This window comes from Agelaius phoeniceus, chromosome 7, assembly GCF_051311805.1.
Source record: "Agelaius phoeniceus isolate bAgePho1 chromosome 7, bAgePho1.hap1, whole genome shotgun sequence".
NCBI classification, from domain to species: Eukaryota; Metazoa; Chordata; class Aves; order Passeriformes; family Icteridae; genus Agelaius; species Agelaius phoeniceus.
This window is the reverse complement of record NC_135271.1, coordinates 36305204-36332926: the sequence shown is the minus strand read 5'-3', so window position 1 is coordinate 36332926 and position 27723 is coordinate 36305204. Positions and strand designations below refer to the sequence as shown.

General features: G+C 48.8%; 1 protein-coding gene across 2 annotated transcripts in view; it reads left to right on the top strand.

Annotated features, from left to right (window-relative positions):
- Positions 1-7925: 7925 nt before the first annotated feature.
- Positions 7926-27723, top strand: part of IGFBP2 (insulin like growth factor binding protein 2) — a 56564-nt gene continuing 36766 nt past the window's right edge. The window contains exon 1 of one of the 2 annotated variants that reach the window (XM_054636483.2): positions 7926-8663. In XM_054636483.2, the coding sequence (XP_054492458.2) occupies positions 8264-8663 (400 nt within the window). In that variant the 5' untranslated portion in view covers positions 7926-8263. Of the gene's footprint in view, positions 8664-21815; positions 21954-27723 lie in introns of those variants that run through there. The other variant, XM_077181586.1, reaches the window with a different exon arrangement.

Sequence of the window (27723 nt, the reverse complement as noted above, 5' to 3'; positions counted from 1 at the left end):
CATGATAGAGCTTGGCTCATGCAGCTCGGATGTCCAGGCAAACCCGTGATCTGGATCCCTCCTGCTATCTTCCTAAAAGCCCCTTGCCCTTCCACTGAGCTACACTGGTGCTCATGTGTTGAGATTTTAGCTGTAATGATTTTGTGTGAAGGGTTAATAAGCAAGCTTTGCTCTGCAGCAGAGATTATTTCATTTTAAGGCTTAAGCATCTTTGTACATCAGGCCAGTAAAATATTCTTGGAACTAGACACAGAGCTATAAACCTAAAATCATGCTCTACTGCTGAATGAGATACAAGAATCTTTAATAAAAGGTCTGGTTAATTACTAGCATGTGATGGCAAGTGATGAAGAGAGGCTGTGGGCTGTGTTTGTTCAACATGGAGAAGAGAGGGCAAGAGCCAATTGCTGTATTTGACACTCCAGAGGGAGGGTTCAGAGAGGATGGAGCAGGTCTCTTCCTCAGAGAGGCACCACAAATGGACAAGAAACAACAGGGACAAGCTGCTGTGAGGGAAGTTCTGTCTCAATAAAAAGAAAATAATTTCAGAGAGAGAAGTTTCAGGAGAGTGGTTTAGCCCAGAATAATTTCAGGAGAGTGGTTTAACCCAGAGTGGCTGAAGTTACTCAAAACTGGATCAGAACAGATGCTGAGCAACCTTTTGCAGCTCTGAAGGGAAACTCTGTATGTCTCTAGCTGAACAGTGTGCTCTGCACAGCATCTGTTTGCTTTAGGTGGGGGATTCCTGGAGGTATAGGTTTGTGAGGTTACTAGGGGACTTTTTCTTGGGATGGAAGGAATATACAGCCTTGGGCAGTGGTGGCCCAACCTTCTTACTTTAGTCATGCCTTTTCTTTGGCAGGGTGTCCACATCAGCAAGAAAGTGAAGAGTTTGTTAGTGCAGCTCCTCCTCTGTCACAGCGAGGGTCCAGAGAAGCAAGCCAGAAACCAGCAGTGATGCTTGGAGAGAATGTTGCAGAAGGGGTCTTGCTTGTGGGCTGCATGTCAGTGCTTGTGTTCTTAGGCTGGTACATGTAAACATACTGAAGAAATGAAAAGACTCACTGCTGTACGAGTGTCTCAGGCTGCCTGGCTGTCTCAGCAGGGCTGCACCAGTGCAGGAGGGCTCATTGTGCTACCCTGGGATGAGATCACCCAGATCATCCCCTCCCACACCTGTCTTGACAGGTAGTGTGCTTTAAAGCACATGATTAAATACTGTGAGTTGAGGCCCTGTGCTTTTCTGCTGGCCCCTGGACACTTTTCTACAGGGCTGGTTCCTCAGTCTTTCTCCTATGCTGTTGCTGAAGAGGGCAAGGGGTTCTGTCTGGACGCAGAAGGGCAGAGTTGGTGTTGCCCCAAGGCCCTCTACAAGTGTTTCTGCTACTGAGCAGGGTCAAAGGTGGGATAGAGTTTATCTAGGTCCTGGAGAGCTGTAGGATGAGGACCTGTTCCTGCAAGATGCTCTGTCCCTGCTGTTCTTGGCTCTATCTTCTTCTGCCTTGGCCACATATCCAGAAATGAGTCAGGAGAGGTGTAGGCCCAGGGCCAGGGAAATGGGACTGGAGAAATTCTTGTTTAAGAAGTTGATAGGAGGTTAAAGGCACTGCAGTCCTGTGTGTTCCCTAGTCCTGGAGTAGCTCCTGTTCTTCAACAGCCAGGGGACTTTTAGTGCTGGGGTTTCCTTTGTGCTAGACATAAATGTCAGCATACCTTCAAACACTTCTCTTGCCCTAGGAGAGCTCTGTGCTCTGAGTCAAGATCTGAATGGCCTGTCTTGCCCCAGCCAAAACACGACTGTTCCCTGTGTTTCTTCCAGTACTTGTTTTATTTGTCCCATGAGACGAATAAAGTTACTTCCCCAAGGAGGCTTTGACATAGGCAGCTAGAGACCAGCAGCTGGAGTCCTTTCTTAATATGTAGTCACACTACACTTTCCTTTCCTTCATCCTGTTCCATCCAAGCACTTTCTGTGGACTCATGTAAGCAATCCCTGCTCTCCCTGGGGCTGCAGCCCCTTTCCACTCCATTCCTGCATGCAATGTTGTTACTCAAAGCAGTATCCCAGCATGGTGCCTAGAAAAGAGCTGTTTTCTCTCCTGAGTAGGTTATCCAAAGCTGTTATTACTTTTCCAACAGCAAATACAAAGCAAGTGGAAATGTTGGCTGATGCTGCCAACAAAATTCTTAAGCATCTATGTGTGCTTTGAAATGCTTTCATCCCACTGCCCTGCTCAAGGGGTACCAGGCACTGATGGGAAGTCTGTCAATGCAAATGTCAAAAGGATCTTTGGGTTCTTATATCTGTCAGGGGGATACTGTCCATTTGCTATTCCAGGGGCTGGGAGGCTGTCCCAGCCCTCTCCAAGAAGCTGGACCCTTTAGCATCTGGACTCACTGAAACAAAGGGATTTTTAATCTAACTTTTATCTTGGGACCTAAATCCCCATGGAAACCATGGATCATTGGAAGACTCGGTAGGTGTATGGATTGTGGCAGCTCTTACACCCAGGCAGGTGAGTCTTTGGGAGTATTCCTACTACTGAAGGGAAATCATGGTGGAGTGGTCTGGAGAGGGAAGGTCTCTGAGGCCAAAAGAACAGGTCCTCAGGTAAGGGCTGTTAGTCACCAAATATGAACAGTACTAGTCCCCATTCCCTCTAAGTTACAGCTGAAATTTTGTGATGTCTGTAATACCACTGAGAATCTAGATCTTTGTAAACAAGTCACTTTCTGCTGATACCCTGAGAAGTGCCACTGGGAAACTGTAATAAAGAAGATGTGTACAGTACTAGGTCCTTTAGCCACCCAAGGCCCACTTCAAACAGATTTGTTTAAAGAAGGAATACTCTGCAAAGATGCACTGCCACCTTGGCTCTTCCTTCCCCTCCCTCAGCTACATCTCCTTGCCACATCCTCTTCCAAGAGCAATTAGCCCTGGTACCTGCAGAAATTGAGGACAGTCTCCACATAAATCCTCTCTGCTTTTGTTTTATCATCCCTATAAGCCAAGCCACTGTGCCTGATCTGCCTTGGTCAATATTGAACCTTTTTTCCTTACCTCCTCCTGGTCAGCTGCTTGGTTTCAAAGTGTTTTAAACACCAGCAACTAATGAAGGCATCTTTGAGGGAAGCTTAGGGATGAGTGAGGAGTGACTACTGGGGTGTCCAAGTGCACAAGCCTCTGCTCTGTGTGGCAACTGCAGACCAGACAAACTTGTGACACCCTGCCCCTCTGCCCTGCACCCCTGCAGGAGAGCAGTGGTGCCTGGGACATGGGTAAGTACTGAGCACCTGGCCCCTTAGCATGAGAATCACCATTGCTTTATGCCTTCCAGCTAATGGGTGGTTTCAGCTCTGCTAATCTCTAATCAGCACTGGAAAAACCTAAACAAACTAGCCTGGACCATTCCTAAGCATTCATAATTACTGGATCAGGCTCAAAGATAATGCATTTAGGGCTGCTCTAAAAACATTTCAGATAGGGTGAATGTAAATAAAGTGGCCTATAATTGACCCTTCTGCTGACATCTGAACCCTGGCTGTGCTGATGCACCTGGGGAAAACAGTATAAGGATGGAGAGGGGTGCCTGGGGCATCAGGCAGGCCCAGACCTACCTCTGAGTGTGACCTGTGGAGCAGCAGAGCTATGGGTGTGCATCAGAGCTGCAGGAGCTTGTGGGGCACCTGAAACCCTTGCACAGGAGCCAAGCAGGCTCCAGAGAACAAGTGCTGATGGAAGTGTGAAACATGCTGATGAGTTTTGGGGGAGAAGATGTGATGCTGGGAACTCATTTCTGGGTCATTCCTTTATTTCCTTGAAAGCTTGCTGTTTACTGTGTGATTGCCTTGGGCAGCAACTGTGGGCAGGATGGAACAAGAGGGTCTTGCCACTGCCTCCCTCCTCCCTGCAGGGCCCTGCTGAGCTCACTGGCACCACCCCAATTCAATGAGCAAAGCTACTGAACTGGGGTGGCTGAGGGCAGAACAAGGCAGCATGAGGCTGGAGCATTGGGACCTACAGTCCTGGGGAGTGTGGAGAGAGGGACAGAGAGCCAATTCCATGACTGGATCCAGCAGCCTGGATTAGTGTTCCTTTTGAGGGGGAGTAAAGGTCCCCCCTGCAGGGGCAGAGGGCAGGGCAGAGCTCCTTCTGCCCCTGCTACGACTCGGGCCTTGGTCATGTTCCCCTGGCACCCCCTGGGAGGAATGGGGATGAAGGAATGGGGATGTTGTTCCACTCTGATGTGGTTCACTGTGAGACAAAGGCAATTCCTACCTCCCAGTACCTTTTACTCATGGCCGAGCTTCACTGAATCTCCTGGGAGAAGACAACATTCTTTTATGGCTCTGTCCTTTGTCAAGGATGAACTAGGAAAAATAAACTCACAAACAGAAAGTGGAGGTGCAAATACATCAATCCCAACCTTTCTCCTCACAGCCTCCCCTTTGTCGTCACCTGCCTCTCACCATGCCAGCTCTGGGACTCAGGAGACTTTCTCCAGCACCTACCATAAAGCACTTTGTGTCAGTCTACTGAAATAGAGGACTTTAAAAATAATTAAAACACTGTTTTAATCTTCTTGACTTTTTTTTTTCTTTCCCCCCTCCCCCATGCCCCATTACCCATGAAGAAAAAAATGAGGGAAAGAAAAAGGCAGAAGGGCACTTTGTTTTCTCCCCCCACGCACTCAGAGCTGTAAAATACTTCTTAATCATTGGTAGCAAGAGGATCTCCGTGCTGGGCCTCCACTTTTTGTTTGTGAGTTTATTTTTCCTAATTCATCCCTGACAAAGGACAGAGCCATAAAAGAATCAACCAGCACGTCTGTGGGAAAAAACTGCCCTGAAAAGGGTCAGAGGAATACTGTAGCATTTCCAAACAATTCCAAGGGCTAAAGCCTGTGTGAGATGCAGCTTCAGCTATAACTTGCCTTTCTAGGAACAAGCCTACATCTGTTCGGCAATGCCATATTTTGTAGGGTAAAATAAACCCTTGAGAACAAACAGGCCAGCTTATCCAGAGGGGTAAATGCTTGGGAACAGAGCTCACTTGTTAATCCTAAAACTGTCAGCAAAGACCCACTGGAGAAATTATAGCTGGCCACGGGCACTCAAGCTGTTTCCCTCTGCCTCCCCGCCTCCCCCATCCCCATAACAGCTGTAAAATCTTCTTTATTGTTCTGCTGGAGTTGGAGAGCAGCACAGAGAGGTCTCCTAGCCCAGGGCTGCAGCAGCAGGGGCAGGGGGAACATCTGATCCATTGTATCTGCACCGGTGTTATTGCTTTAGTGGCAGACAAAGAAAATGACGGTGATAAAAGGAGAACAGCCCGAGCACCTACTAAAGAGGCATATGAACAGGAAATCCTGGCTCGTTCCCACATCTGAGCTAAGTACGGTTTCTTTCCCTACAGGATCATTATGTTTAATGTCCTTCTGCAATTCAGGCAGCTGAGCCAGCCGAGCCCCTTCCCTCCCCCTCCTCTCCACCTTCCCTTCTCTCATCAGATTTCGAGCCCTCCCTGTGGAAAAATGATTTGTGCACAAGCAGCCTACACAACGGCGCTTAGAAAGAATTTGCCCCTGCCAGGAGTTATTAATGGCACCCCAGTAAATGCCCCCAGCAAAATGGGCCGCTGCAAGCATCAAGTGCGTGTTGAAAAATCGGGTTTAAATTGTCCCTTGGGCAATGACCTATTGGCCACCTAAAAAACACAGGATTGGTTTGCCGTATAATTAAGTTCAGGCCATCTCTTGTGCTTACACATGCAGAAACCCAGATGTCAGCTTGGTGCGAGTCAAAGTTCTGGGCTCTTTTAAAGCACCAGAAGACAGACAGCGAGGGCATAACATTTACCACTGGAAGAAAACCTACTTTGAATACTTGGAATATTTAACTGACTGCAACAGATAATTAGCCAAACCCTCTTACGCCTCCAAATATAGATTCATTAGTCATATGAAAATATCTCATTGGAACCAAATGTGAGTCATTAGTGAAGTCAACAGCAGATCATAAAAAAGGTACCGAGAGCCTCCTTCCCGCTATCCCCAAGAAGTTGTAAGTGTGCAGTGAAAATAATTTGCTCCATTTTCTATTGAACATCTGCTGGGAAATCTGTTTAAAAGGGAGGCTTTTGAAGGGCTGCTGGTATGCAGGGCTGTGCATCCCATTTTCCCACTTCGAGATTTGTGGGAGTAACAATTGCAAATCTTGTGCTGGGCTTTTTCACTGCATTTATTTTTCTTTTTGTCTTCTGGAAGAGACTTTCTCAAGTCACCCAGGCTAAAATTTGGGTTCTGTAATATAAAAAGATGTTTTGTAACTTGAAGTAGAATAGAAAAGCTCTCCATCATTTGCTTGTAATTTCAGGGGAACATGTTCGTTGGCTTGGAATTTCAGAGTCCCCTGCACTCAGAGCAGTAAGTGCTGCTGCCACAGGGACCCCAAAACCAACTGGATACTTTCCAAAGGGAAATGGAGCTGGTTAACATCAGTGCCCAGCTTAAGCAAGGTGCAAACAAGCAATGGTGTGCTTTAAAAACTAAAGCGAGTGGGCAGCTCCTCTATGGCAAGGTATCTGCAGCATGATGGGCAGACAGAGAAATTGACCATGCTTGATTAAACTCTTGTAAAACCTGAGTTATTGTTTGGAAAGACCCAGGGACTGGAACGGGACTGCATACTCAGTTCCAGGATGTATCACAGATTTCACAGAGCACACTGAACGCTGCAGTCCATCAACCAACCCTGCAGTCATCAATCTCACAAACAAACATGTTGTTGTATAACTCCAGAGCTGCGAGTAATCCTGTGCCAAAAGTTGTGTTGTGCGAGTTGTCAACAGCAGCATTCTGCTTTTTTCTTAATTTGAAAAAAAAATAAGACCAGAACAACAAAAAATTACACCAGCAAATTTTAAATGCTCCAAAGCTGTCATTTTTCCCGTGGCTGAGGGAACTCAGGCTGCCTCAGTGCCTGACTTTAACCATACACCCCACAAAGATATTAACTGAGTTTTCCAGCTTCATTAGCTCAGTTGCATTCCCTTGACTTTGTTGCTACTATTTTTTTATTACAGAAAAAAAATGTCACCTCTGTGTAATACCCCTTGTAGTTAAAATCCTCTGTGTAGCCTGTGGCAGTTGGGCAGCAGGAAAAGGAGTGTGATAGGGTTTAAAATGGGCATTTCATGCCAAAACCCTCAAAGCTCATAGACCTCTGTTTTTGTGCCTCTGGTTGTACCCCACTTTTGGTTACCCTCGTGAGGCAGTGCCACATGGGAGGTGCTGAGTCAGCTGCAATTTGATCAGGAGGCAAAATACCCTGTGGGCAGCCAGGCTGAAGACATGGGGCATCCCTATGGGCATGGAGCGCTGGGTCTCCAAGAGGTCTCTCCCAACTGCAGGGTCCTGTTCCCACGGAGGCACGGTGGCTCCCAGGACCAACATTCGGTGAGCAACTGTGTGTTGGGACTGTCCCTGAGTCCAGGTGTTGGCCCCCATGCCCACGGTGGCACCTGGACTGAAATGAGGCTGCTTGTGCCAGGCCTGGCACTCCTGTGGCAGCAGGGTGAGAGTGGGCCCTTGCTTAACCCCCCAGCTCCCCTCGCTTTTGGGGGTGTGGAGCTCACCCAGTTCCCCCTCTCCGAGCACTGGGTGTTGCTGTGAGGCACGACCCTAGCCCGCTGGTGGGGTGGGATCTCCATCCCTCCCTGTTCCAGGTGTCTCTGTGAGGCGGGTCTTGGTTCCCTTCGTGTTTAGCCCCGCCGTATTCAGCGGGCAGACCCCCATCCCCAGAGGGATGTGTCTCCCACTACAGTAGGCCCTCGCCCCGTGTCGGTCAGGCTCCCTAGTTCCTCTCTGGGTCATCCCCAATCCCGTGTGCGGCTGGCCCCAGCCCACTCTGGGTCTGATCGCCGCTCCCCACCGGGAGGGACAGCCCCGACCCCCGCAGGGGAACGGGGGCGGGCGCGGGGGCGGCTCTAGGACCCAGCGGCGGCGCGGCGCGCCCGGCCCCGCTCAGCTCCGCTCAGCTCCTCTCAGCCCGACACCGCGCCGAGCCGAGCCGAGCCGTGCTGTGCTGTATCGTCCTGTGCTGTACGGTGCTGTGCCTCGCCGGGCCGTGCCGTGCCCCGCCGGGCCGTGCCACGCCGCCTGGTTCCGCTCCGCTCCGCTCCTCTCCTCTCCGCCCCGCGCCGCCCCGCCGGGGGGCCGAGCGGCGCGTCCACCTGCCGGCCCCGCCGCCCGTCAGTCCCGCCATGGCGCTCGGCGGGGTCGGGCGCGGCGCGGCGCGGGCCGCCTGGCCGCGGCTGCTGCTGGCGGCGGCGGCGGCGGCGCTGGCGCTGGCGGGGCCGGCGCTGCCCGAGGTGCTGTTCCGCTGCCCGCCCTGCACGGCGGAGCGCCTGGCCGCCTGCCCCCCGGCCGCCCGCCCGCCCTGCCCCGAGCTGGTGCGGGAGCCGGGTTGCGGCTGCTGCCCGGTGTGCGCCCGCCTGGAGGCCGAGGCGTGCGGTGTCTACACGCCGCGCTGCGCCGCCGGCTTGCGCTGCTACCCCGACCCCGGCGCCGAGCTGCCCCTGCAAGCCCTGGTGCAGGGACAGGGCACCTGCGCCCGCCGCCGCGACACGGCCGAGTACGGCGCCAGCGCCGAGCGCCCCGCAGGTGAGCAGCGCCCGGCCCCGGCCTCCGCGGGTCCGGCACGGCGCGCCGAGAGCCGCGCACCGGGGACGGGGCACCGAGCGCTCTGCGCGGCGCGCCAGGGAGCGGGCACTGCGCCCCGGGGACCTGGGACTGGGCACCGCCGTCTGGGCTTCGGGCACTGGGGACAGTGCACCGTGCATCGCTCACCGGGCACCGGGAGCTGGGGACAGGTGGGCGCTGGACACCGCGCACTCGGGAACGTGTGCCGGGGCAGCGCCGGGGCAGCACAGGTGGAGGAGTCCAGGGGGTGGAGGAACGTCCAGGGGACAAAGGAATCCTAAAGGGCAATCAGGGGGGTGATCCCGGGGCAGAGCGACCCCGCGGGAGGGCAGACATGAGGGATCCCTGCGGGAGAGGAGCGAGAGTAAGTCCAGGGAAGCACAAAGAAGGAGGGAATGAAAGGGGCGTTGGAGGGGGGACAAAGCATGAGAGCATCCCTGAGGGGGGCATAATGGGGTGTTTGGGGTTGCAGTTACTTCGGGGGTTAGAGAGGTTTCCTTGGTATGGGGCAAGAACCCCAGGGGTGGAATGTAACGAGGTGGGGGGCTGGGGGGAATGCAGGGACTGCTCCAGGGGGCAGGCTGGAGGTTGGGGTCTTTTAGAGGAAAAAACCCACCATGGGAGCAGATAAGGCTGAACTTTGGGGAGATGCAGCTGAGGGATGGAGGGGGGGGGTGTCCTTTGGGGAGCAGAGAGAAGTGAACGTTCAGATTTGTGTTTGGTGGAGGAGTAAAACCACCCTGAAGGGTGATGGATGCCCCAAAGATAAGGAGAGAGGTGGTGTGGGAGGACCATGTGCTGCCTGGTGGGAAGGGGGAAGCTGAGGGACCGCGGGGGCCCTGCTATGTGAGGAACCTGTTCCCTATGGCCACCCTTCCAGCAGAGTCCACCTTGGAGATGAGGTGATCTCTGCCAGCTCCCGTGAGGGTCCTGCTCCCCTCAGGCCCCGCTACTCCGGGACCTGGGTGCAGGGACAAGAGGAATGCCTCCCGGGGGCACAGCCCCGGGGACAGGGACACCAACAGGCTCCTGACCTGTTGCTGTGATTGCCGTGGGAGGGAGCGCTCTTCGGGTTGCCGGTGCAGCAGCGCTGGGTTTTATTAATGCCTCCTTTCCCGTGCAATCGACTGCAAGCTCTTTCCTTTTCCGTGGGATGTTGAGAATTGACAATTCAGCTCTGGAAATTAACACTAGCACTTTCTCCTTTGTAATCACCCCTCCTTGACTTCTGCCTCCTTGCTGGTTTTGCTCCCCTGGCTGTAACTTTGGTTCTTGACCCTGTTTGCATAACTAGTTCAGCAGCACGACTTTGAACTCCGTCCCTTCCCTCTTGAGGCTTGATTTAAAAGTGCTCTGGACCGGGCTGTACCTCTTGGCTTCCCTTCTGTGGGGATGGGAATGCAGCCAGGTACCTGTGCATGCTCCTCAGGGTACCTGTGCATGCTGCTCCGCTCCAGGAGGAGAGATGGAGAGAGCGGAGTAAAGGAAAAAGAGCAGCATGGAGAACTTTGCACGTTTCAAGCTGCTGCTTTGCACAGCCAGGCTGTGACGGCTGCTGTCCCCACTCCTGTCCCCTCTCCTGTCCTTGCTCCCTTGCCCAGCTGTGGAGAGCCAGGACTCTGGAGAACAATGTTAATGCGAAATCTTCCTTGACAGATTATAAGTGTCAAGGGAATGAATTTTAGACTCTCCAGAAGAAGGCAAGGGCATTTAGATTTAAGGAATTTGGCACTGACTTCCAGGCTTATGCTTTTACAAAAAGCTGGGGTGGGTGGAGGGCATTGCAGTGATGGGCTGAGAGGTAATTTTCTGAGTTAGTGCTTCTTTTTTTTCTTTTACAGACTTTAATTCAGAATTAACTTCAGTCAGCATTTTGCCTGATTGGAATATCTTTATTGCTTTACAATGGGTGTGATTTATTTGATTGTATCTCTGTGGATAATACACACACACATAAATAGCACACTGTAAGAACCTTATAATGTATGTGGTGCTCTGCAATATCCATAGGGGGTGAATAATAAAAATACTGGCACATCCTTAGCCAGCATGATGTGAAACATGCAGCTGGAATATTCACAGTTGAGCATGTCTTGGCAGAGGAGCTTGGACATCCAGAAAAGGGTTTGTGCTCTTCAGATTACAAAACTTTTAACAGGTTATTGTAGCCATTAGGAAAAAAAATCCCAACCAAAACTACAACAAAAACAAAATCCGAATCTGCCAGCTTCACTTGATGCTCTTCCCTTTAGACTGTCATCTTTGATCCCATCTGCACTTGCTTGCTAAACATATATGAGGGAGCTGAGTTTGCTTTTAAGCAGTGACAGGGAAAGCACTCTGGCACCCAAAAGAGCAGGGACTGGAATTTGCTTTCAAATGCTGATGTTAAGCCAGTTTCAAGAGTGCCCCAAGAGCAAGTTTTTGCCTGCGAAAAGCAGGTGTTGAGGGTTTTTTGGTGTGGTTGGTTTTGTGGTGCCTTTTTTTTTTCCTTTTAAAATGTTCTTAAAGGTATTTACTCTTTTCCCCCTTTCCAGCTTGAAAAGGCTCCTTTGGCTGGTTCAGGACTGGAATGCAGAGCTCGTGCTATTCCTAAATTAAGAGTTTGGCAAGTTTTTTTGTCCCTGATGAGAGGCAGAAGGATTGCTGAAATGAAACAAGGAATAAAACTCTGCAAATTCTCCTGCTATGGCTCCAGCATTGTTTAGTCTTCCACTAAGGTCTGTAAAGCCAATCCTGAAATGGTTGTAGGCGGAAAGTAACATAAACCACCATGTAGCTAAGGAGCAAGGGATGTTGTTCATTGCACAAGAGGCTTTGGGTATTTTGGAGATGTTGGAACAAAAGAGCAGCAGTCTGTGGAAATCAGTCTGAGAACTGTTACCCTCCCCAGGGAGGCGAGTGCATCAATGCCCATCAGTGGTGGGAGTGAGGTGGAGACTCAGCATCTACAGGGATCAGGGCCTTTTAGGTAGTTTTGGTGCCTCTGGACCTGGTTCCATTGCAGTTTGTTTCAGGTCACGGTAACAAATTCCTGTACTTCTGACTGGAACCACCTGACCTGGGGACAGTTGTTACTGTGTGTGCAGAGCTGGTCTTGATTGTATTTATTCTCTCAGCACCTCAGCAAGATTATCACAGTGTTTTGCAGATGGATTAAATGAATTTCCCAAGGTCCTCCAGGACACAGGGAGCAGAGTGAGGACTGTCTTTTCATTGTGTTAGTCTGTGTTCTGGCAGAAAATATCTTAGTCCCTGCAGCCGCCTTCTATTCAGAACAGGCCTAAGGTGGCCATATGGGTCTTGTAGACACAGTGTGATTTGAGAGGCATTTTAGGTAGCACTGGGGTCTTTCAAACCCTCCAATCTCAGCCAGAGGGTGGAGATCCTGCCTTCTGTTTTAGCCATGATGAACTGGAATCAGGGCCTTGTGTGGTGTTGTCCAACTCTCAGCTCCCATGTCCTGTGCCCTTCCTTCTGCTGGTTCACCTCTCACCTTATGTCAGAGCAGGCTGGTTCAGGAGATAGTCCTGCTGCAAGCTAGCCCTAAAAAACAAGTGTCAGGTCAATGACCTGAACTGGCTCAAGGTGCAGCAGGGTGCCCAGCAGGATGCCAAGTGCTGTTTCCAGGTGGGAACTTATGCTAAGAGGTGGAGCAGGGCAAATCTCAATGATGTCAGCAAATGCCCTAGATTGTCTTGCCCAAGCAATGAGAATAGTTGAAGAACATATTTTCTCCTAATGGAGACAAGATCCTAGGAAAAAACTTGTTCCACTCTGAAAAAAATGTTTCTTGATCCACTGTTCAAAGCTGACCAGTTGAAAGAATTTTTTTTTCCCTTTGCCAATTCAGTTCAATTGTGTTTGTAGTATTACTTTGTTGTTGGGATACTTGTACTAATTTAGTGGGGTATGTCTCAGAACCCACTCCTAGCTAATGAGTCCTGCTTTGGAATCTCACTTACTTATTAAAACTAATGTGTTTTTTCAGTCCATGCCAGTGCAAAGTAACCTTTCCAAAGGGAAAGAGAGCTGTGAAAAGAATGTGGCTGCAAGCAAACTTGAACTTAAAGGTCTGGAGTTGCCTCACTCACCTGACTAGAGTCTCCACTTTGAACTCCCCTGACACAAAAACAGTGTCAAAATAGTTAACTGTTAAAAACACAGCTTGTTTTAGCGTCCAACTAAAATCCTTATTTGGGTAGCTCCAAATGCCACACATCCTTCCTTACAGGTCAGATGTCAAAACCTTCATTTCCCCTTGGCAGGCAGCTGCTAAAAGACAGTTTAATGTATTGCTTGAAAACACAGAAGAGTCTGAGGTTGGAGGTAGCATAATGTAACTGGAATTTTAACAGCAACTTGAAAACCATGCCAGTAATGCTATGAATGCATTTTTCATTTCTACTGAATTGCCAGGAAGACTTCTGCTTTTCTCTTGCTTTTATAAGGAAATGAAGCATCCGTCATGATCTGCATGTGCATGTGTGTATCTGTACTTCTGCCCCCACAACTTCTGACCCTGTCAGTCAAGTTGGTGGGTCCAGTGCAGCAGTGGATGTCCTAAAAGTACTGCATTGCTAAGACATGGGTGAGGAGCAGAGGAGAGCCAGGCTGTGATTGTCCCCCTCATCCTGTGCTGGAAGCACATGAGCAAGAGGGAGGTTAGTTATGAGTGCAGCACTCAGGCTTGCAGCCTGGCTTCTGCAACCTTGGGCATTGCCACACTCCAGGGAAGCTGACTACCAGACCCAGATCCACACGAGTGTGTTAATATGTCCATAGTCACTGCAGCAGCTCTGCCCAGGATAAGCTGAACATCTGCACAGCTCCTTGCCTTGGAAGAAATTATTAAAAGTCAAATGCAATTAGTAACAGCTGTAGGGATTATAGGTGAATGAGAAAACCACACAGTTCATCTGTCCTCATTGCCTCTGGGGCTTTGCCAGTAGGTGGACGAGGTCTTCACGTTCATCTGTGGCAGCTGTGTCTGGTCAAGAGCTAACCTGGTCATCTTTTAAGTATTAAGACAATAAATAACAGCTTTGTGAAGCAGCTTATTGAAAATAATGCTACCCCCTTCCACAGTCCCACTGGAGTTTGCCGTGGTGAGAGTGCTGCTGGTGTGAAAATGGTGGTTTGGAGGGAGAGGGAAGCCTGGGAAGATTTCAAGGCTCTGACCCAAAGCAGAAATGTGTTTTCTTGCTGTCCCTTGGCAAATGATCTGTTTCCTTCTTGCCCTTTGCAGTTGTTTCCTTTCCTCTGGATTTCAGGCTTATACTCACTGAGTATGGTATTTGTCAAGGGAACAGCAAGAAGCCCCGTCTGTGAGAAAGTCCATGTCGTTTGTTTTATCCACATCCAGGAATTGAGCTGAGATAAACAATTCAGGAGGCAAAACAGTGAAAACTGGAATGTGAGAGGTGTCTTTGTGTATGGCTCTGTACTAGACCTGGCTGCAGTATCATCTGGGTCTAATTTATCTGCCCGATGGGCAGCTGTCGCTGTTATCCACAAACTCAGCTGGATCTGTGAAGGCTGGGTTTCATCCCAGCAGCCAGCAGCATTCCTGTACCTGCTTTTCCTGGTCATGTGTTCTGAGCTATGGAGCTAGGAGAAACAGTAGTTTCCTTGGTGGATTTTTTAAATTTCTATTTGGATTGGACAATTCTAAGCTTTCTGAACATGGTGACATCTGCCTTTCCTGCTGGGACTCCTTCAGGGAGGATCTTTTGCTCTAAGCAGACAGAGTAAGAGGAAGGCCAAGGTAGAATGTAAAGATGCTGTATAAAGCATTTCTGTTACAGGAGGAAGGCTGAGCTTGGTGGTGTATTGAGTTTTCAGGCATGAGAATTCCTGTTTTCTTTCCTTAAATTGGGGTGAGATATGTAACTGTGATTAAGTATCTGCTTAGCAGACCCTTTCTGTACTAGAGAGATGCAAATCCATTGCAATTGCTTGCACTTCCACTCTCACTTCCACCCATCTTCATCCTGGCTCTCCCCTGGGGAGGTGCTGCCAGAATCAGTGTCCCTATGAGGGTGTCCTTTAGCAGCACATCCTGAACACATTGTGCTTTCCAATTTGTTCTCTCTGACTGCTTGTGTCTGCCAGAAGGGGCAGGTTAGTCCTGAGGCCTGCATTAGTGTCTTCCCGTGGGAGGGAGCTGTAGTACATGCATGCAACAACGTGGTGCCCCATGGGTGCTGAGTGTGCTGTGGGACTGGGAGGCTGATCATGCTGCATGGCCCTGCTGTGGACTTGGGAGAGAAGGAAAAATCCTTGCTAGTGGTTCTAACATATTGTGCAGATCATTCTGCTGAGCTGATGTCGTGGCAGCCGTGTGCCATTTTATTCCCCATGAACATTTCTCATGCTCTGTCATACAGGTTTTGGTTTTTGTTTGGACCCACAGATCCATGATAAGAAATTTACCCAACCAAATCTTCACTTTTCTGGAAGGATGAGTTTTCTGCCAATTTATCAGATTTCAAATCTAGTCTTATTATTCTTTCTACAAAGACAAATTATCTTCAGTAGATCAAGTCTGACTGAAACATCTCTGCCTACTTTCAGCAGTCACTGCCAGCAAGCTGGAAGGTGTTTCTCATTCACAAACTGGCCAAGCGTAACCTCATTAAACGTTGAGTTGACACCTAATTACAGGAACACGTGATGTGATGGCTGTCCTAGGTAAAGGCTGAGGAAAAAAGGGTTAGTGAACAGTTATCAGAGCTTCGCTGCAGCCCAGCATTTGACTGCTCTTTGTAATTGCATTATTGATTGATTTCTGCTCAGCGCTTTGCCAGACGTCATTTAGTGAGAAAGATGAAGGCTCTTGTTGCATCAGCTTATGGTAGAAATAAATTGTTTAAGAAAGGAAAGGATCAGGAATTACATGCCTTTGTTATGGACTGAAATTCTGGGAGACATCAGGTCATTTTTATAAGCCTTGAACTGTCCTCTGACATTGCAGCTTTTATTCTGAAGAAAGCTGCACTGTGCCTCTTGGCTGGTGAGGGGAACAAGTTCACTGCCCGGTGCTCTCTGTAGTCAAAGATCCCATTAATTCTGCCGGCTGCAAGGAATGATTTCTTGGTATTTCATTCTGGACTGTAATTGAGAGTGACACAAAGCACTGGTGGGAATTGGACTGTGTTGAAATCCCTGCTTTTTCTGTTTTCTGCAGATAAATCAGCTCAGGTGGGATGAGGGTATTTCTAATGCTCTGCCCTTGAAATTTATAATATTTTCAACACCTTACTGGCTGGAGGCAATTTTAGAGAGGTGTCTTTGTGCCTCCTTGCAGCTTGTCCTTCTGTAGGATGTCTACAACATTGACACACAGTGCACTGCACTCACTTGCATAACAACATGTGTGGGATTACATGTCCTGTAATATAATGAAAATTCATAAAGCTTTGCCCAGTATTTTTGCTCCAGACTGCAGTGAGATTTCCTGGTATGATGTTGCTGGTCAGGCTTCAGCCAGAAGTCTGGTCTCAGCTCTCCTGGCTAGTTGTAGAAGGCTTAGTCCAAGCTGATGAATTTCTCTTGGCTTGGTGAGGAGATGGAAGCCTTCCTTCTTGTTTTCTCCTTGCTGTTTTCTAACTAGAAAAGGGTGAGCATCTGACATCCATTTCTTCAAGAGTGCTTGCTGCTCAGTCTGAGGTGACTGGTGAGTTGCTGACTGGTAGGGTTCCTCTTCTTTTGGCCATAATGAATAGGGGACAGCTTCTATGGCTTCTGCAGGGGTGGTTTGGGTAGGGTTTTGCTTAGGCAGAAATCCAGGTTTTTACAGACTATTACAGAGATCATTTGGAGCAGAAGATCTGGTTTTCTAGTGGTGTTTAGGGAATATTGCCATTCCTGGGACAGGATGCTGGGTCAGCAGTACAGGTACTAATTAGAGGCTAACCCACCAATACATCACTGAATTTAAAGAGCACTCTGGGACTGGGAGAGAAAAGTGAGACTAGAGCAAAATGTTGCCTTCTTACAGGCCAGCTCACTGTGGGAATTCTGAGTCATTTTGTTGTTGTTGATTTTAGTTATTAAAATCAGTGTATTCTCTCCTTTTTTTCCTTGCCATACCCCTGTCACTCCACGCTTTCAGATTCCATTAATTCTTGTGCATTTTTGAGAAATTTTGGTTGATTAGATTCTTTCTCTGCAGAGGAGCCCAGCTTCCTACTGCCTGCAGATGGGACCTGTAAACCTCAACTTCCTTCATACCCAGCTGGGTGGTGGGAACACAACTTCAGATGTCTTCAGGACAAACCTGGTGCCCTGTTCCTTTCAGAGCACCTGTTGCTGAGAGCATGGCCAAGACTGGGCATGTGGAAAGCAACTGGTCTACTGAGCTTTGAATAAAGCCAAAATGCCTGTTTTGGGCTGACTTTGGAGGTCTAGGAAGGTCTAGATCTCTCTGTACATAACTGAGGCATGGTTGGTCTGTGGGCATGGGGAGGAATTTGGCATGAAGCCCTCTGAAGCAACTGTCTTGTCTAGTAAAACTCGGGCTGTGGGAGTCGGTGTGAGGAAATCACAACATCCACTTTGGTTTCTGCAGGCTCTGTCCCGGGGGCTGGTTGGGTGTTGCAGGAGGCCACAGGAATCCTGCTTGTGACCACAGCCAGATTAATGGCCACTTGGGCAGCTTTTCAGAAGTGAGGAATTTGTCCACTTTCACAATAGTGGCTAGAAATTCCACACGAATTAATTAGTTTTATTACAGGACTTGTCCTTCCTGCTCCTCCAGGGCTGCCTGAAACACTGAACTCATTACATGAAGAAATGGAAATAGTACTAAAAATAAGAACTGGTATTCCAAGCCTTTGTGAGGATACACACAGAGTATACTGACATCCTCCACCAGATGTGCTTCCCCAGCTGTGGCTTTTGGCCAGATGAGATCTAAACCTGAGTTTTAGATCAATTGCAGCCACTTAAACACCCCCGCCTGCTCCACGACTCAGTCTTCTCTCATCCTCTTATTCCCTGCTCACTTTAGGCTGTTCATCTAGGCTTTGTAATTACTTACACAGTTTCAGTTTGATGCAGTGTTCAGATCTGACCCTTGTATGTTACACAGTGAAGTCTGTGCACTTCAGCCTCCTCTCCCCATTAGAATGGGTTTCCTACCTTGCAAGGACACTGTTGGCTTTTATGGCAGTGAAGTGCTTGGAAGTACCTTTGTGAAAGGGTGCTCTGCACTTGAGTTGTGGTGGCATGGGACTTTGGAAATGTTTGATTGAGTGTAATCAGAGTAATGTTAGACTGAGTAAATATTTTGGGAACCCAGAGCCAATAATTTTCCCTTGCTTACGTTTGTGGTGGGTCAGCCTGCAGAAATTTACCACCTCTCACATGGTTTTTAAAGAAATGTTGTGCGTGGACTCAGTGTGCTTTTATTTTAATCCCTTTTTAGAAGTGCTGATGTTGTCTTGAGATTTGCCCTGCTGGTAAGGGCAGGTGTACTGCTTGCTGGTCATTCCAGTGTTTGCTTTATGAGCATTGCTTCAGATACTGTGGTTGGACGGACTCATTTTGAGGCTGACCCCTCCTTTCTGCTCAGCCCCACCTTTGTGACCCAGGCTTGACTTGTGTTTTTTGGATGAAGTGAGTTCAACATGAGAAGGCTGACCAGTGAGGTGGTAAAGTTCCTGCAGGTCCCATGGCACAGAGTGGTATGGTTTCTCATCAGCCCTCTTGAGAATTGTGACCCTTATCCTGGACTATTGCCAAATGAGCTAACAAGGACTGAAACACAGAATTTCCAGCATTAACAAAATGTGCCCTGTACAAAGAGTAAAAAATGCAAATGCAGACATAATTTCTTCTAATCTCAGATGAGTGGAAAGCTTCTGTTGTTCTAATAATGTTTGTTGTAATTTTCAGTCACTGCTTTCCTTCATTTTTCTGCTTATGCTATTTATCACGCTGGTTTCAAGGATTTGTTACCTTACTCCTGGCCATTAGGCTGCTCCTGCACATGCTGAAACTGACCTTTGTCAATTCAGACTGCACTGAAGGTGCTTGGGCAGTGCAGATTGACAGGGCAGTAGGTAAACCTGGCTAAATGTCTGTCACATTCATAATCTGGCCTTGGGTGACAGCCTGCGATGCACAAATTGGGGATTTATGAAAAGAGTTTAGAGGGAGCCTTGAGAGGTGGGAACAGTGCTATGGAAACCCATCATGCTGCTGATACTGCTCAGCCCACGATTTCAGGGATTTCCAAAGCACAGCCTGGTCTGCTGGCTGCTCACAGAGGTGTCTTCATTATTTGGTGAGCTGCCCTGACTTCTAGCAGGGCAGACAAACCCACAGTGATGTCTGTGTACATCAGTCCTGTGTCTTGAGGCTTCAGCTGTGGCAAGAAGGGAGGTCCCATCTCTTGGGCTGTGCCCAGTGGAAGAACAGCCCTGCCCAAATCTGTTTTTATCCTTAGCTACCGGGTGTGCTAAGAGGGTTGAGCCTCTGGCTTGTCACTGTCAGCAGTATCCTGTCCCCTAGAGCTGATCTGCCCTAGCAGAACTAAAATGTCTCAGCTGACCTAAAAAACTGCTTGTAATTGAAATGCAGTGACCCCCATAAATATTTAACTGAGTGTGTGTTTTGATGTGCATTTTTTTTCCAGTTCTTCTCTTTTGCTTTTCCCCTCCTGTGTGTGGATAGTCAACTGAATGCACATTCCCTCCATGGCATCCTGTGATGAAATGGAATTTTTGGCAGTTAAGTGATGCATCTTGCTTGTCTTCCATCATCATCATGTTTAAGATGGATATCAAGTTCAGTGTTGAGTGTGTGAATGCTCCTGTGGGAATGTTTACACCCCACCTACAGGCTGCCCACTGCCATGCAAACCACATCCTGACAACCAGTGTGCAGCCTGCATTAAGATTTTGCAACTCTGCTGCTGAAGCAGTGGACTCCCATCAGATGAGGGAAGTTACCAAAGTTTTGCCCAAGAAATAGCTGTGGATGGATTGGGCTTCAGGTTGTGAGGCAGAAGGAGCCTGCAATGCAAGGCTGGAATTGGTGCAGTCAGACAGTAACAAAGGTATCTCTGTGAGCAGCCGGCACACTGGGCTGAGCTTTGGAAATCCCTGAAATCGTGACCTGAGCTGGGCTGACTGCCTGACAGCAGTACCTTGTGCAAGGTGTGCAGCCTGCCCTGTACTGGAGTCACCCCAGCTGGGATGCTCTCCTTTCTCCAGCTGGGGAAGCATGCACTATGCCTGAAGGACACGTAGCCAGAGCCTGGCAGGGACTAGGACAGTGCAGATCAGACTGCTCCTGTGGTGGAGTTAGGCTGGGCGTGCTGCAAAGCCTTTGGAAAGGGTCACCCATAATCACAGCTTAACCCGGAGCAAATGTGATTTCTCCATCGTGACAGAGTTAATGCTGCATTTCAGAGCTGGAGAGGTGGTGTTGGTTCCCCTGTGATCTGAGCCCAGTGCAGGGGCCAGTGCAGGGCAGTGCTGCCATCCTGTCCTGGCTGACATGTCCTGGAGAGAGTGGAGTTATGCTGTTCTCAGCTGGGGTCAGACCCTGGGCCAGAATTGCAGGTTTGCCCTTTTCCCACACAAACACATGCATCTGTTTAAGCCAGCCAAGGCACAGGGTGAGCGAGACTGAATCTCCTCAAAACTGCCCCTGTTTCCCAAGGACCTGAAGCGGGGGCCACAGGAATGGGATTAGACACCAGAATTTGAGGACACACATGTTGCAGTGCTGCCTGGAGGGTGCTTCTGTCCAGGGGCTTTCCTGCGGAGAGACATAGCCGGGAAGCAGAAATAGCAAGTGACTAAATGTCACGGTTATATTCCTGCCATCTGAAAAGAATTCCCTATTTTCTTTTGGCTGCAAAAATTAACTTCCCTTTTCTCCTCTCCGAGCGGGCGAGCTGGCTCCCGGTGGCTGTGCCCTCGTGGCGGATGCACAGGACGGTCCAGGTCAGACTGAAAGGAAAACTCTCCTACTGGGGGCTTTTCACTGTTGTGCTCCTTTCTAAAGAAAATGTGCAGGGCTTTTCTTGGCCCTTGTGAAGGCCAAGATGCATGTCTGTAGCTGGAATAGGATAAGACTGGCCTCATTTGGGAGCTCTTCTGGGTTTTGAGCTGCTTGCTTCCCTTCTGCATCCCGCTGAGCTGTGTGGGGTGGGGGCTGGTGGCTGGCATCCGGCTTTTTGTTATTCATGTAATTAATCTCATTCCTCCCCGACTGTGGTTCTGCAGCCCCCAGGCACAGACTGGCTGTTTAGCCTCTGCTGCACAGTAAGAGCTCCACCTGGGAGTCAAGGAAACTGAGGCAGGTACAGCCGAGTGTGTTGTTCTTGGGCGTGCTTATCCTTTGGTCCTGGAAGATTCAGTAATGCACCTTAGGAGACTAAGTTCCTTAGACTGAACAGCTTGCTAGTTGCTCCAGTGATGAGCACTACAGAAATGATGATGGTGCCACGTGTTGCCCAGTTTGAAAATGCTAGGGAGGGGAAAACACAGAAAAGGCTCCGGTGCAAAATTCCCTGCGATTTTAAAAAATTTCTTTTAATACTCTTTGCAATAGCAGAAGTATGGACTTTTGTGGGATGAGAGCCTGATGGGTAAGGAATGACTCAGCAGCTGCTCCACCTGGGAGTAGTCAAGAGCTTGGTCCTTTGACTTGCAAAAGTCTTTTGTGGGCCCTCTGGGATCCCCTTAGTGCCAAGAAGAAAATATGCATCATTACACCCGTGCTGACCATGTGCGTTCAGGCCAGCATGCTCATCCCAGTCTCTCATGCCTTTTTCCTTTGCTGCTTTTTCTTTTTTTTTTCTCTAGAGCCCTGTAGTTTTTTCCCATTGCATTTTTTTTTGGTCAACAAGTTTATTATTTTCCTGTTTTGAGGTGCTGTGCTTTCTTTCTTCCTCTTGTGTTCTTGCTGCGTTTCTGCCAGCCTCATCTTCTCTCCCCAGGCTTGGTCTCATATTTACTTCACATATTTTCAGCAGGGTGCTAGCAGGATTATTGTGACCTGTCTGGCTCAGTGAAGACCTGCTGAAACCTGCCATTCATTGATCCAGCGAGAAGAGCCGTGAAGGAGCACTCCTGCCAGGTTGGGAGGGTCGGGCAGAGCTCTGCACAAGCATGTCTGGGAGCTGTGCAGGTGACACTCTGGGTTTGGAGTATGATGGAAGCCACGTGTTGGTTCCTGCTTGGGACTGATCCTTTTGGTCTGGCTGCCAAACCATTTGAAAGAAAACAAAAGGTAAAACTAAGGTTTCATTCTGGTAACTTTGCAATATTGACATTTCTCCTTGGGAACACAAAGGAACTTCAAAACAAGCTTGCAGAGATATTTAGGGAGACCAGCAGCTAAAGAAGTTCACCACTTGAGCATCTTTAAAGAAAGAAAAGGGAATGAACATCCACACTCTCAAAAGCACTGGTAAAGAACATGCCACCAGTGACCCAAGGATGTGTGAAAAGTCATCCCAAACTCTTCCTGTGCCTGAGAGGTGAACCCAGGTTGTCTGGGCTCCCACACTGTAACACATGGCTTTTGCAAAACTCTGACATTTCAGGTGGCAAAAGCAGCTGGTGGTGTTTAGGGGAGAGCCTGTATGAGCACAGTGATCCCTCTGGGCCTGATGAACCTCCTGAGCAGCAACTGCAGGAGCCAGCAGGATCTCTGGTTCAGTGGGTGTGGAAGACTTTGGTCCCAAATGGCCAGACTCTTGGTGGCTTATGTTGTCATTGCTCCTCCAGTTCTTGCTGAAATTGGGCCATAAACATACCTCCTTGGTGGAGCTGCTGGCACACAGGCTCCCTCCACCCAACTGGCCTCAGAACTGACCACAATCTTCTATTTCTTTTCCTTCTAAAAGGACCAAAAAGAAGCCTTTGGTTTGACCATAAGCCAGCCTTTTTGACTTGATTGCTGTTACCGCTGTGATTAAACCCAAACAAAACCAAAACCTGGAATGTCTTCTGTATGTCCAGTTTTAGTTCCTTTTTTTTTCCAGGTCATCAGCCAAACTAAACAGCTCCAAACAGACCCCAGGTGTTTGCACTGTCCTGCTTGTCATGAAAATGCACAGTTCCTTTATAAAAATGTGTGCAAGAATTTGGGGTTTTCCTACTCGCTCTCTTTCTTAAAGGCATTCAAAGAGAGATCCTCTTAGTTATAGCTGTACAGAGATGTCTTTATCCTGGCACTGTCTCCAAGGTAGGGCAAGGAGAAGCCATCAGGAAGCTGTGGAAAGAGCAGTGTGACTGAGAACCAAAGTGAACTTAGGAGCAGAGCCCTCCAATGAAGTTTTCCTGGGGGTAGTGTCGACCCTCTGGATGGGTTAAATGTCTGCATCTACAGCCATCCCGTTTATCCCCTCCTGCAAACTGAGGAGGGCTTTGCTGGAAGCCCATCCCAAACCTGAGGCTGGTGGCTTGTATAGTGGTGCCAATCCCGTGCCTGGACTGTACTTGGACCAATGCCCATCCACTTTCCAGAGAGTGGGGGAGCCAAGTCCACAAGGAAGGCTTTCCCAGGTTTCAGTGAATTTAGTGACCATTATGGCATGTGGGCTGAGACATATGTGGACCTTTATGTCTTGGCTCTTTTTCTCCAATTACCTGAGGTGCTGTCTGTCATCTCAGCATGTAATTCCTCCCTGCTTTGCATCATAATTCCAGCCGGTGCAAATCGCTCTCCTCCTCTGCTGATATTCGTTCTCTGACTTAGCATTTCTGCTGCTGCTGAGTTCTGGCCTTCCCCCTTTGGGGGCTGGCACCCACCAAACCCAGCTGAGAATGTGGGCCTTTGTGCTGGAGCTGCTTGCAGGAGCTGGGGAGCTTTGCCTTCCCTGCTGCGAGCCTTTTTGGCTGGAGAACGCGTGCCCTTTCCTGGTGGGGAGGGATTTAGGGGTGAGGGGGAGGTGAGAGCGCTCCTTGTGCTGGAAGAAAAATGATGAATGACTCTCTTGTGCTTCTGAACAAAACCAGGAAATGGGGGGGGGAAGCAAAAAAAAGAGGAAATGAGAAACAGTAAAGAGGCCTCCCCCGCCTTCATATAAGCAATCACTCCACAGCATCTGGAGCCCAGTAAAAGGGCTGTTCCCAGGAGACCTCACACTCGACAGCCACACAGATCTCCTTTATTGCAGACTCTTGGGGACTGCACCCTCACCCACGTCCCCTGTGCTGGCCCTGCACCCCAAACCTGCCTAACAAGGGTGAACTGAAGCTCAGTTTCCATGGCCATGATCTCCAGAGATGCTCGAGTGTGCCTCGGCTGGCAGGGCATGGATCCACCCCAAGGATGTGGTTGTGATGCTGTCGAAGCAGCTGGAGCACCTGCATGCTGTTTGTGCTGGCATGCTGCCTGGCAGCACCAGGGCACTGACAATTGTGGTACTCTTATCTGGTGTGAGATCTGCTGGAGTGGAGTCACCTCTCCTGCTCTCTCCCCCAAAACTGTTCAGGATGCATTAGATGCAGTTGGGAAGAGCAGAGTGGGTCACTGGCCATTGTGGTGTTGGTTTTTAAGCACCCTCCTTTGTTATTTGTTAAAAAACATATGAGGTAGGAACCTCAATAGGTTAAGCTCTTTCTTACTGTAACCTTGCTGGTGTTACTGGTTTAGCCATTGTGGAAGGGGCTTGTTGGCAGTAGGAAAACTGTTCCTGAGGGCAGCTTTAAAATCTTAATGCAGGTTTCAGAAACAGAGACCTTGAAAGGGGAGTGGTTCCCATCCATTTCCAGATGGAGGTGATCACAGTTAATCACTGAGCATCTTTATGATCCCAGCCAAAACACAGGGTACTAATTTAGTTGTAGCTCTTACTCCTCTGTTGTGTTCATCAAGTCCTAATTGAATTTATATGTCAGGTGGGAGGGGATTTGGTTGTTAGTTTCTCCTTCCTGAGCTGAGAGGAGCTCTTCTCCTGGATGTAAGTCAGTGAGCTGTTGTCCTCTATCTAGTCTGGAGATGGGGTGTGTTTCTGATGTGGCATTTGGGTCTTCCCTGGGACTTTTTGGTGTTCAGGGCTCTGTAGCAGAATTGTTTGTCAGCAAGGTAATGGAGATAGTGGGGAACCTCTGTGGTGATGGATGTTTTTGTCGCTTAGATCTAGAGATTATACTTTCACCCAGGCTTTAGCTCAGTGCTTATTTACCTGCTTGTGTGACCCCATTTTCATTCATACAAATCTGGAGGATTGAATGCATTATCTGAAGAATACATTATCTCTTTTTGTGGGCATGGGAAGAGAAAGTTTTCTATTGTGAAAAGTTAAATCACCACTTTGGATATTTGCAGCTGTTCTTGAAATCCCCTCTTATCCCCTTGTGAGCAGAAGGGAATCCTTATCCTGTTTCACAAATGCAGTGTCCCTGACACATAACTCTGCTTGGCACGCTCCCAAAGGAGCTTCTTCTTGAGGGGCTGGGGAGAGGGATGATTGGGCTCACACAGGTGCTGACATGGAGGAAAGGCAGAAATTGCAGAGAAGTTACAGACTCCCCAATGTTTTGTGGTGAGACTGGCAATCAAGTTGCATCCTTGCAAAGTGGAGTCTTCAGATTTTCCTTAGCCAGTTAATGGTGAGCTTGGTGGTGATGCTGTGGATTTGGGCTATTTCCCCTGGGGCAGCCTCCTTGTATATTGGCTGGACTCTAGAGGAAAAGCAGTATTACTCTTGAGTTTAAAGCAGTTCCTGGGGTTGCTCAGCATCTAGAGGAGTTTGCTGAGAGGGACAGTACTGTAAAAATCCTCAGCTCTTCTGCCTAAAACGCCACACGGCATTACCTTCCTGAACTTGCTCTACCCTTGTGTCCTGGGTTTTGGGTGCTTGAGGAGGCGTGTGAGAAGCCAGGCAGGCCTCCACTCTTTGCTCTGCCTGAGCCCTGGGGTTAGCTTTGGAGTGACCCCTGAATTGCACTAATTTGGAGGCAGTGGTGAGAAGAGGCACCGAGAGCCCTGCCTGCAGGGTCTGAGCTGTGCTGCTGTGGGCTTAGCTGGAGAGCAGTGGTGTGTGTGACATTTTGTGTTTGTGTTGCAGAATGGTCAGGGACTGGGCTGGGAGCTGGTTAGTTTTTATTTAGCAGTTATGTGACCAGTCCTTAAAGGGGAGGGCAGCCTGTGATTCACCCCATGCCTCCTTTTGCCTTTACATGAGCAATGCTTTTGAATCAGGGTTCTTGATGGCTGGGGAGGGGAGTGTGCTGAGTCAGCAGCTGTTGCTGCTGCTGCTGCATCAGACCCTGATGGGGGGTGTTATGGGGATGCCTCAGGCCACTGCAGCCTTCTCTGCTGGCTGCCCCTGTGTGAGGGGGGACCTTGTGCTCTCCTTAGTGCAAACCAGCAGCATGTGAGCCTGGTAAATTTACTTTCTCTGGAAGTCACTTGGTTGGAAACCCTGGGTCAGTTGACTGGGTGACTGCTGCATTTTAGTTCTGAGCCCTTCAGAGTTAGATGGGCCCACTCAAAGGGAGAGAAATCTTAGGAATTGTCTTCCTTGGGAAAAGCTCCTGAGGGAAGTCTGACTCCTCTGTGGTTTCCATAACAGCATGCTGAGGTGTCTGCATGTCCTAATGTCTTACTAATTTGCCAGTGATGATTTTTTTTTTTTGAGTTATTTTAAACAGGCGCATTGTGCAACTAATGGGCTTTTTATTGGTGGTAAACAAGCCGAGCTAGACAGGAATGCTGCCGAGGCTGGACTGGCAGCCTTGCCTCTCAGTGCTGTAGAAATAACTTGTTCGTTTTTTTTCCCTTAAAGAGGGAGGGAGAACCTGTGGCTCTTCTGCAGCCTGATGCTCCTAGCAGCTTCCCCATGGAAGCAGTGGCAGAGCAGCTGAGGTGCATGCTCTGCACCTCATAGGGTGATTTTTGGGGTCTAAAACTGCTTTCTGCATTGGCTTAAGGGACTGTAACCTTTGGTGGGAAGCCAGTGGCTTTGCCCATACACCACAGATGAGTGGTGCAGGGCCCAATCCTCTCCTGTCCCAGAGAGCAGCTTCCTGCCAGGCAGTGCCTGGGATGCTCAGGGCTGAATGCGTGGAGCTGGCGCGTCTCCATAGGGGCCGTGGAAAACACAGTCTCTTATCACACCTCTTGCTTGATGGGATCAAAACTGTGCAGACAGAGCATTTCCTCACTCCTGGAGGGGAGTGAGGGCAGGTTGGAAACAACTCCACTTGGAGGAATGCAGGTACTGTCACAGAGCGCGTGGGCACTGGTGGTGCCTGGCAGTGCTCGGGCAGCGCTCACTGCGGGGCCGTGTCTGGCCTCAGCCTCTGTGCCTGCAGTGTGTGTGCCACCACCGGCCAGGATAACCTCAAGTGAAAAGTATCAGACTTCAGTGGCCAAGAAAAGAGTGCTGACCTATTTTGGACACTTATTTATATTCAAGTTGCTTCTCTCTGTCTCTGTGAAAAAGCTGTTGTGACTCCAATACTTTTTAAAAGTTTTTTCCCCTCCCTTAGCTTTTGTTTGTAACAGGATATGATCTAGGACTAACATCTGTATTTTTCAGTAGCCAGAATAAATGTCTTATTATCTTTTATTTTTCTTGCTGAAACAACACTTTTATGGAGCAAAGCCAGTTTTGTAATACAGCTAAGCATTTAGTTGCATTGTGTCTCAATTTTTATAGGTTCTCCTTTTAATAAAAGTCTTTACTCTAATTCCCAATTTTCAGACCAAAATGGAAAAAAGTTGGAAGCGTGTTACTGTTGTTTCTGATTGTGAGCAACAAAAAGTCATCTAATGTAAAGTCACCAAACTTCTGGAAAACTGTTTGTTTTTTGGATTTTTTTTTTTTAGTACAGTTTTCCTTCTGTCACTTATTGGCTGTATGAATTTGCAGGAATCTTGATTTTCTGAAGGATCTTACTGGTGAAAATGTTTTGGGTGTGGTTTTTTTGGATGGTTTTTATTTTTTTTCTGGTTTTGACAGCTATTCGCTAACTCGTTGTACTGTGGTTCACAGTTAATTTCTTATGTTTTTTAAAATTGAAGCTGTAGTTTCTCTTGACAA